Raw genomic sequence first — 11,197 nt, 5'->3', positions numbered from 1 at the left:
TATTGAATCTTTGTATGAACATGTTTTTTTACAATTATCTCACTCATATCCTAGTTGAGTTGGTGCTAAGGCTAGTAAATAAAGTAAAAAACATAAGCACGAAAAGAAAAAAGAAAAAGGTCTATGAAAAATTTGGACGTGAAGAAACCTATGATTCTTAACAAGTGGTTTTGTGATTGAGAAGGGTTGAGATCTTTGTCCAATTTCTTGTTGGTACATGGATTATCATACCGAATGGCTTCCATGCTGTTGTTTTCTTCTTTTTCCTCTTCTTCCTTCTTCTTCCATGGTGTCTTTCATGATGTTGTTTTCTTCTTTTTTTTCTCTTTTCTTCCATGATGTCTTCCGTGATATAAGGATCATCAAATCCAATGTCTTCCATGAAGCTATTTTCTTCTTCTTCTACATGTTATTTTTCTTTTTCTTCTTGTTCCTCTTCTCCTTTCCCTTCTTCCTTTTCTTGTTGGTAAATGGATCATCAAACCGGGAATGTCTTCCATGATGCAGTTTTCTTCTTTTTCCCCTTCTTCCTTCTTCTTCCATGGTGTCTTCCATGATGCTATTTTCTTCTTCTTCTGCCTTTTCTTTTTTTTCTTCTTCTTTTGCCTTTTCTTCTTTTTCTTCTTTTTCTTCTCCTTCTTCCTTTTCTTCCTCCTTTTCTTCTTCTTCCATGATGTCTTCCATGATATAAGGATCATCAAACCGAATGTCTTCCATGATGTTGTTTTCCTCTTTGAATATATGGATTCCTATTGCTTTAACCCATGACTTCCCTATCGGAGTACTATATGTAACCTCCACGTGATTCCATTCCTTTTCTAAAGGTTGTTCAAACAAATTACCATACATTAAATTTAGATCACAGAGGTATGTTAGACCGAATTCAAATTTCGTATGCTCCAAAAAATAGCGGCTACTGCCTGTTTGCCATTTCCCATTAATGTACACCTTAGGGTAAAAGATAAAGTAATCATATTTATTCATATGTAAAATAAGAAGAGAAAGAACTCTGGCAGGAAACTTATTACGAAACCAGAAAGAACATGGAGGTCCACTGCTCTTCAGATCAAACCACTCTGGAAAACTTTCTCCTGGGAACGTGAAGTTAGTAGCTTTTCTAGCTTCGTATAGTTCCTGTTAGTCATACATAATTCATAAAGAACTCATTAGCTTACGAACATTAAGAGCACTACGTATTATCAATCAAAAAATTCAAAAGCAAGACAAAACCTTATTTAGCAACATGTCTAAGCTGGTGGAAGTCAAAGATATACAGTTTGGTGCACTGAAATATACTAATTTTGGTGGAAACCCTCTGATTTCCTCAAGATGTTTGCAATGAGTCACATTAAGCTCGTTGAGGTTGTGAAATTCTTTGATGCATTCAGGAAGGTGTTTGAAATTATTGTTCAGTAGAATTAAAGAACGCACTTGTGCCAACTGCATGAAACCTGCTGAAAAGAAGTTATCATCCAGGTTGCAAGACTGTGCTGAAAACCGCTTTAACTTTGAAGGAACCATTGAGCCTACGTTATCTTCAGCATCTGATTTTATCCATTGCCACTCCTTGCAATTAGTAACACTAAACTCAATCAAGTTAGGCATCGTCAAAATGCTACTTCGTAAGTGAACATTTTCACATGACAAGGATAACCGTTCGAGTCCAATAAGATTTTGAAACGATAGTGGCAATTCTTTAATGGGAAGCTCACGCAATTCAAGTTCCTTTATGTTTCCCATCTTTCCTAGTATTTCTGGAAATTTCTCAAGATTGGAACAATATGAAAGTTTTAGCTTTTCAAGAGTGGGCAAGTTGAGAGGTGGAAAACTCGTAAGCTTGATGCAATGTTTCGCATGCAGTATTTTAAGTTTACTCATAAAACCAATTGAGTCATGAACTGCAACTAAACTCTCACACCGGTTAAATGAAACTTCCTCCAAATTTCTGAGAACAGACATATCGGGTGTCTGTGTTAAAAGTTTGCACCCGTCAAATTTCAAGACAGTTAGATTTTCAAACTTCTGCAAAGAAAATAAAGAGAAAACAAGTTAAGATATTTATATTGTTTTCAATAATTTACAAGACGAGGAAAACAATCTTTAAGCTTGCCTTTGCTGAGCCAAGGAATCCAAATGACGTAAAATGACTGTTAGGTAACTTGCATGTCACAAGATTGTTCGGATCAAAATTTGATGGAAAACAATTTGAAGGGTATCCATGCCATTCCAGTACTCTCAAACTTTTTGGAAGATAATTGGNACCTTTGGAAAATTNACCATTTCTAATGATAAGTATTTTAAGGTTTTTCATCCTTCTGAAGGCGTTGGGATTCCATTCTAGCGTTTCTTCTCTCTCAGATATAGACAAATCCAGGCGTATGATTTCAGTTTTGCTAGTTCCCTGTTAATGCAAAAGTCACGTTCACGAATCCAAAAAANTCACGTGTTAAGAGAACTTTGCAAAATTGCTAAGAGAAAAAAAAATACTATGATGTGAAAAGATGACATAAAAATATTAAATCAAGCTAATAAAACATATCAGTCATGGATGAAGCTTACTTACCTTGTTGTGTTTTAAAACATGAAGAATATCTTTCCCTAACCATAATCTCCTGTGGTTCTCTCGCTCTTTGGGTGACTCTTGCCGGTCAATATCTCTACCCATGTCCTCAATCAAGTCGTGCATTTCAATTACACGAAACCTTCCATACCGAACCTTTATGAGAGATTTTTCAACCAACACCCCGATATGATGTTTCATGTTGTTATCATAAAGAATACCAAGTATATGTTCAACTTCTTCCAAACTACTTCCTTTAAAGAAACAGGCCATGTCAAGAAAGACATTTTTTTCTTCTTCCCCCAAACCATCAAAACTTACTTTAAGTATCTCTAGAATTTGACCGTTAGGAATTCTTTTGTAATGTTCAATCGCAGACTCCCATTCTTCAACACTTTTTCCAACCAAGTTGGAACCTATTACTTCTAAAGCCAATGGAAGCCCAGAAGCATAAGTTACTACACGTTTCAACACGTCCTCGTAACTCGGATCAACTTTTTCCCTTTTGAAAGCATTCCATATAAGCAATTGAAGAGAATCATTCTCATTCAATTCCTCCATCTCATAAGTTCTTTCAATCTCATGAGATTTTAGCACCTGTTCGTCCCGAGTGGTGATGATAACCCTGCTGCCGGGACCAAACCAATCAGCTCTTCCAGCAAATGCTTGTAACTGCTTTCTGTTGTCAACATCATCTAGAATCAAGAGAACCTTCTTTCGCCTCAGCCTCTCCTGTATCATTGATGCTCCTTCTTGCCAACTTGTTAAGATGATATTCTTCTCTCCAAGCATTTTTGAAAGAAGGATGCTTTGGAGGTGTTTTAGCCCCTCTTCGTTTGATTCTTCTCTTACATTTTGAAGAAAACATGACTCATCAAAATCATCAGCAATGGAATTATAAACTGCCAGAGAAAGTGTTGTTTTTCCTAACCCACNCATTCCACGGATCCCTATCATGTGGACAACATCATGCGATCCAAGATCCAAAAGTTTCTTGACTTTCAGCACCTGTGACGGTAGGCCAACTGGATAAACCGCAACATGTAAAGGAACACGATTAATCACCCTGGAAACCCGTTCAACAATGCTCCCAATAAACTTGTACTGGTATTCATACCTGATCCAAACATTAAAGTTTAACTAAGTTAAACTAGAAAACCATGTCGTGATAAGTATAATAATTTTCAATAAAATAAAAAGATTGGTAAGGTGGGTACCCATCTCCGAAGTGATAGCCACACAAGTCAGCAACTTGACGCAGAGCCATTTTCCATTTATGTAACTTCTCCTCCTGCCCTTTGAACCTCTTTTGATGCTTAGCCAATGCTTCTTCATAGCTACCTTTCTGATGTCTGACATAAGAAGGATCCACCTTATAAAACACTGGTATAACCAACAGCCCTTTACTATTGCAGTCAAGGATGGTTGCAAGTTCATCCAAGCAGAAGGAGGAAGAGGCATAGTTGTGAGAGAGGACAACGATGGCAATCTTAGACTCTTCAATTGCTTTCTGAAGTGCTGGTGTGATTTCCTCTCCGCTTTGAAGTTTGCCATCATCCATGAAAGTGTGAACTCCCCCATCACATAGAGCTTTGTAGAGATAACCAGTGAAATCATAACGAGTGTCTTCCCCTCTAAAGCTGAGGAACACATCGTATGTGAATCTACGGGAACTTGGAGTTGCCATTAGAACAAAGTCTGGAATGATGATTGTTAGCGTGTTGGGACTGTAAATGGAATCAAACTTTTATATAAACATAAAATTAGAAGAGTGAAATGTAAGGCAATGCAGAATCAAGTGCCAAACAGTAATTCGCTGGGTCCTGTTGTAAGTTAAAGCGCGTCAAAATTTTGGCAATTTTCATCAAAAGTCAACACTATGCATAACCCCTGCTCTACGTTGGACAAGTCTTCATCAAGTTTCAAGTTCTTAGAAATTTCCCATAATAAATGCTAGCGTGTTGGGACTGTAAATGGAAAATATCTGTCTCAGGTCTTTCTGATTTGTCTCATTATATTTATTAATGCAAACAATAGCCACACAATAATGGTTTGATTTTCACCTTTGATAATTCTATACCCAATCCAAACAACTGAGTTTAAATTGATTTGTTTGATTAAGTTGGGTTCATCTAAGTTGTATTCATTCCTAATGATCTCAAACTATTGTTTTTACTACTTACATTCGTACGTGCACTTTGATAGTTTTTGCAACTACATTTCTTGTAAAATGTTTATTTTTACATTATTCCTTTCGGTTAATTGTGATTTTTTTTTNCTCAATTTTAATCTTTCTTCTCTTTTTGTCATTTAAAAGCTGATTATATGTTTATTGTTACACTATTTATAATTAATTTTCTATCAATTTTAAACTTAATTATTACATTATATTTTAAAAAATAAAAATATTTTATCTTGATTTCAAAATTTGATCCTCGAATTTGATAATGATTCTATGGATAACTTCAATTTTTTAGCATAAATATAGACTTAGGCAGTTAGTTCGGCTCAGCCTATTTTGTAATTCACATGGGGGCTTTTGCTTCCTGCACCCTGTTATTGTAATGGGGCTTATCCGTATTTAAATTTAAATCTAGATACATTTTAATGGCAAATAACATTGAGGAGGAGGATCCCCTAGAGTAGAAAAAAGTATAAAGATTCAATATATTATTAAAGAACTGGAGTTTTACTTTCATCAAGTTTATAGAAATAGTAAAAATAGCATATAAGTTACTTCAAAAGAATCTCTTTGACACTCCAAAAACCAAAATTTTTTTCAGTGAAAATAGGTATTGGAATTGATGATGACTAATAATCGAGAAAATATTTAGAAAGTAGTGTAGAATGGACTTAAAAATATTTATCTATACCCAATAGATGACTGAATATAACTAGTACCACTAATAGGTTTTTAGAAGAAAGATATAATGTAGTGAAGCATAATCTCAACCTCTGTCAATTTATATCCTTTGAAGCACTAAGTAATGTCAAGAAAAACACTCTTCTCTTCTTCCTCTAAAGCCTCAAAACTTACTTTAGGTTTCTCTAATATTTGATGTGGTTAGGAATTTTTTTATATTGATTGATAGCAGATTTCCATTGTTCCACACTTTTTGCAAACAGGTTAGAACCAATTACTTCCAAATCTAATGGAAGGTCAAAAGCATATGTTTTTTATGAAGTTGCAACAAAAAGATGAAAAAAAAAAACAGTAAACTTCAATTTTGTGAGTGTAGGTTGTGTGATGCAAAATGTTTTTTTTTTTTCAATTAATACATAAACGTTTAAATCTGCAACGTTTATGTATAGAAACAAGATTTTTATCATAACATTTAAAACCTGGTAGTAATTGCATGTAAACTTCCTCTTCTAAGTTGCCATGTAAAACGCCATTGTTTACGTCCAATTGTTTCAAATACCAATTATGGATAGAAGCTAAGGACAAATGCTTGTTATTTTTGCCATTGGTGAAAAGTTATGAAGATAATATAATCCTTTCTTTTGAGTGTAACCCTTTTCTACTAAACGTGCCTTGTAGCGTTCTAAGTATCCATCAGCCTTATACTTCACTTTATGTTCTCATTTGCATCCAATGCCATGCTTTCCTTTTAGTAAAGAACTCACTGCCAGGTGTTATTCTGTTCAAGGGTTGTTAGTTCTTCTGTCATGGCTTTTTTCCAATGTTCATACCATGAAGCATCTTCATAAGATTTTGGTTCAGCACGCGAGTCAATAGAGCAAATAACCTGTTTGAAAGAAGAAGACAGTCTTTCCATAAAAACGTGAGCCTCAATGGGATATCTAGTTTTCTTTTCAGTTTAAGTAACAAAAGAAGTTTGAAAATCTTGTAAATAAGCAGGAACAGTTATGTTTCTAATAGACCTTCTAGGATAATTTTGCTCTCACACAAAATCAAAGGCATGTTCAGTACCAATACTATCAGATTTATTTAGTTTATCAAGATCATCAATGTTCTGAGCATGCCTAATATGCCTAATATCATTTAAGTTGTTACTCTTATGAACAGCAAGATCAAAATCGTAATATTTATTATATATTTATTTTTGTAAAAAAAATGCACGAATAAAATAAATGTCAAATTCCTGCATAGTATATTTCTAGTATTTCAAAATCTAGAGACAAGGTTTTAGATCAAATTGTTTGAAAACGTGGATTCTAGTATTTAGTTCTGTATCTCATCCTCATATGTAACCTCCTACCTAGTATGCACTTCAAACAGATTATCATTCACATGCATCGATTAATTCAATGGTATAGCAGAAAGATATATATGATCCATATTTATCCTCACTCTTCTCTTGTTTCTATGAAAGAGAAATGTTTATAATTTGTCATTCATGATGAATAACAACCCACATTCTAAACTGCTATCAGAACAAAGATGTAACTGTCCTGAGAAACAAAAACCGAGTCTTTGACGACAATGTAAAAGAAATATCGATCTGTGATACTCAGGTTGTGTTGCTCCTTAGGCTTGTAAATACAACAAAAAAGAAGAAGCAAGAAAACAATAGAAAAGAACCTATGAATGTAAACATTAAACCTATCATGTTTAAGGAGTGGTTTTGTGATTGGAAAGTGTTGAGATGATTGTCTTCTTTATTGTTGGAATAAGGATCATCATATCGAATGTCCTCCATGCTCCTGCTTTCCTTTTTCACCACATGAATTCCTGTTGCTTTAATGACGGAGGTATCAAACAAACCTTCATAGGTAACCGCCACTTGCTTCCATTCCTTTTCAGACACTCCCATTAGATCATCTTCGAAATTTGACTCTTTTATATCAAAGAGATGTGTATAATCCAATTCCAAAATCTTCACTTCTTTATTCATACGAAAAAGAGACTTTCTAATTTTGCCATCGATGTACACCATGGGTATAGCCAAGTCGAAAGGGCCCAGCACAGGTGCAATAAGAAGACAAAGAACTTTGGCAGGGAATTTATTTCGAAACCAGAAAGAGATTGAAGGTCCCTTGCTTTGTTATCCAACCACTCTGGAACACTTCCTCCTGGAAAGATAAACACTGTCCCTCCAGTCTCGTGAAGTTTCTGCTAGTCACAGTTCATCAACAATTCATCAAATGAACTATATATCTGCTATCAAAAACAAATTAATCAAAAACAATACACCGCTTCTGATTTTTCCCATTCCCACCCCTTGCAATTATAAACTTTAAAATCAGACAGTTCAGGCGTCATGAAAATGCTACTTAACCGAACAAAATCACATCTCACTAGTAAATTTTTGAGTCCCGTGAGATTTTGAAATGAAATTGGCAACTCTTTTATGGGAAGTTTAACCAGTTCAAGTCNCTTTATGTTTCTCATATTTCCTAATATTTCTGGAAAATTCTCAAGACTGGAACAATATGAAAGTTCCAGTCTTTCAAGAGAGGTCAAGTGAAGAGGTGGAAAACTCGTAAGGCTGGAGCAACCTTCTGCACTCAATATTTTAAGTTTAGTCATAAAACCTACTGAGTTGTGAACTATAGTTAAACTCTCACACCATTCCAAAGAAAGTTTCTCCAAATTTTGGAGATCAGAAACATCTGGTATCTGTGTTAAAAGTTTGCAGTCGTCAAAATTCAAGTTGGTTAGATTCTCGAACTTCTGCAAAGAAAAAAAATAAGGGAAAGGAAATAAGAACCAAATGGATAAATTTAAAGTGCATTTATCACTTTATACAAGATGAGAAAAATATACTTTTTAAACTTACTTTCGATGAGGAATGGAACCCAAAAGACACAAAGCAACTGTCAGGTAACTTGCATATGACAAGGTTGTTGGGATGAAAATTAGATGGTAAAAAATTTGAAGGATATTGATGCCATTCCAGTACTTTCAAACTTTCTGGAAAATAATTGGGAACTTTGGAAAATTTAACATTTCTATTGATAAGTATTTTAAGGTTTTCCATCTCCATGAAGGTGTTTTCATCACATTCTATTGTTTCTTCATTCTCAGAAATGGAAAAACCCAGACATAAGATTTCAATTTTACCCGTTCCCTGTTATTGCAAAAAGGCACGAATCAACCACAGCATAAGATTAAGACACCAATTAAGAGAAGTTTAAAAACTAACATAAACAGAAAAATTTAAAAACAAAAAAATAACTATGATGTGAACTACGACAGACAAAAGACTGAATCAATATAAGAAAACAAATCAATCATTGGTGAAGCTCACTTACCATTTTGTATTTTAAAACTTGGATTATATCTTTAGGCAACCATAATCTCCTGCGATTCCCCGGCTCTTTTGCTGATTCTTTCTGGTCAATTTTTCTACCCATGTCCTCAATTAGGTCGTGCATTTCGACTGTACTAAGCAGACTGACCTTTATGAGAGATTTTTCAACCAACACACCAATATGATGTTTCATGCAATCATCATAGAGAGCTCCAAGAATATCTTCTACCTCTCTCAATGCATATCCCTTGAAGCAACAAGCAATGTCAAGAAAAACAACCTTCTCTTCTTCCTCCAAAGCTTCATAGCTTACTTTAAGTATCTCTAGGATTTCTTTCTTAGGAATTCTCTTATACTGTCTGGTAGCAGATTCCCACTCTTTCACACTTTTTCCAAAAAGGTTGGAACCTATTACTTCTAAAGCCAATGGAAGACCACATGCATAAGTTACCAGACGATTCAAGATTAACTCATAATCTAGATCAGCTTTTTCCTTTTTGAAAGCTTTCAATGTAAGCAACCGAAGAGCATCTTTCTCATTCAATTCCCTCACCTCATATGTTCTTGTAACTTGATGAGTTGCCAACAATTGTTTATCCCGAGTTGTGATGATGATTCTGCTTCCGGGGCCAAACCAGTCACATCCTCCAGCAAGTGCTCCTAACTGTCCGAGATTGTCAACATCATCTAGAATCAGGAGAATCTTTTTCCTCTTAAGCCTACACTTTATCATTGAAATTCCTTGTTGCTTACTTGTTAAGTTAATGTCCTCCTTTCCTAATACTTGTGATATAAGGATGCTTTGGAGGTGTTCTAACCCATGTTTGTTTGATTTTTCTCTCACGTTTTCAAGAAAACACAAACTATCAAAATTCTCAGCAGTTAAACCATTATAAACAGCTCGAGCAAGTGTTGATTTTCCTACACCTCCCATTCCGTGGATGCCTATCATGTGGACACCATCATAACATCCAACCTCTAAGAGCTTCCTAACTTCTAGTACTCGTGAATCTAGTCCAACTGGGTAATCTGCAACATGTAAACAACAACCATGACCAATCTCGCTAGAGACCCGCTCAACAATGCTCCCAATAAACTTGTATTCATATTCAATTCTGTTTCAAACAAAAAAGGTTTCAACAAGTTTGTATCCATGTGGTCCAATAGTGAATCGATAGCAGGTGAAACAATATGTCGAACCAATAACATATATCGTTGGGATAGACTCTAACCATGACTTTGATATCATGTTAAGTCATGTCGAGGTATATACATCTCATGCGTACAACTAGACATTATTAAGTGATTTGATAGGAGATGGAATGATATGCTCAATAAACAAAAATCTCGCCAGGAGAGGTTATAATTCATACCATGTTAAAAAATGGACTTTAAACCTAACTCAACCTCACAAATTTGAGTTGTAAAGTGAGATTTACATCCACTTTTATATATAAATTGATCTTATCTCTAGTCTAACAACAAAAATTATGAAGTAAAAGATTGGTAAGGTAGCGTGCCCATCTTTGAAATGATAACCAGACAAGTCAGCTACTTGACGCAGAGTCATCTTGCATTTCTGCAACTTCTCCTTCTTATCTTTGAACCTTTTCTGGTGCTTAGTCAATGCTTCTCCATAACTCCCTTTTTGGTGTCTTACATCTGAAGGGTCCACCTTATAAAATACTGGTATAACAAGTAGCCCTTTATTCTTGCAGTCAAGGATGGCTTCAAGTTCATCTAAGCAGAACGAGGAAGAAGCATAGTTCTGAGAGAGCACAGTGATGGCAATCATAGACTCTTGAATTGCCTTCATAAGTGCAGGTGTTATTTCTTCTCCTTCAAGGTATCTATGCGCTATATATATCGAACAAGCGTGTTTAAGTGGCTTCTACATTTAGCTGAGAGAAAAAACAAAAGACATGTTCTATTCTCCTTCTCTCATCTTAATAGACAGAAATGCTATTTCAAGATTTGCTTTTAGTCCATTAAACTAAAATGAGTAAAGATGGTGAGGAAGAATAAAAGTTACGTAGATGGCTTGTTTTTAGTCTCTGAAATCAAACCTGAATGATAACATTGAGAAAATGTTACCAAACATAATGGAAATATCACAGCAGTGTTAATTATTACAGGAATGAACTTCATAGAAAATTCTCTTTTTTTTCCTTTCTTTTCTCTTAAAAGTCAACACCATGCATAACCCCTACTCTACGTTACGAGACAGGTCTTCATCAAATTTCAAGTTCTTAGAAATTTCCCATAATAAAGTGTTCACCCAATTATTTAGAATAATTTGGCAGATCTGTTTAAGTTTACAAATAATGAAGTATAAATTTATTATAAAGTATAATAAAGGGTTTAAACCTCTTTTTGGTCCCTAAGTTATAAGCGGATGTTCAGTTTAGTCCCCGTTTTT

At 34.8% G+C, this 11,197-nt stretch overlaps 1 protein-coding gene across 1 annotated transcript in view; it reads right to left on the bottom strand.

Moving 5' to 3' along the window:
• Positions 1 to 53: 53 nt before the first annotated feature.
• LOC106757003 (TMV resistance protein N-like) overlaps positions 54 to 11,197 on the bottom strand; it is a 25,579-nt gene continuing 14,435 nt past the window's right edge. The window contains exons 2-6 of the mRNA XM_022784090.1: positions 3,778 to 4,106; positions 2,564 to 3,677; positions 2,111 to 2,401; positions 1,231 to 2,022; positions 54 to 1,134 (exon numbers count right to left, since the gene is read on the bottom strand). Coding sequence (XP_022639811.1) covers positions 403 to 1,134; positions 1,231 to 2,022; positions 2,111 to 2,401; positions 2,564 to 3,677; positions 3,778 to 4,106 — 3,258 coding nt within the window. The 3' untranslated portion in view covers positions 54 to 402. The remainder of the gene's footprint in view (positions 1,135 to 1,230; positions 2,023 to 2,110; positions 2,402 to 2,563; positions 3,678 to 3,777; positions 4,107 to 11,197) is intronic.

The sequence above is a fragment of the Vigna radiata genome, chromosome 1, assembly GCF_000741045.1.
Source record: "Vigna radiata var. radiata cultivar VC1973A chromosome 1, Vradiata_ver6, whole genome shotgun sequence".
Taxonomy (NCBI): Eukaryota; Viridiplantae; Streptophyta; class Magnoliopsida; order Fabales; family Fabaceae; genus Vigna; species Vigna radiata.
The sequence above is the reverse complement of the archived record's forward strand: the minus strand, read 5'-3'. Positions and strand labels throughout refer to the sequence as shown.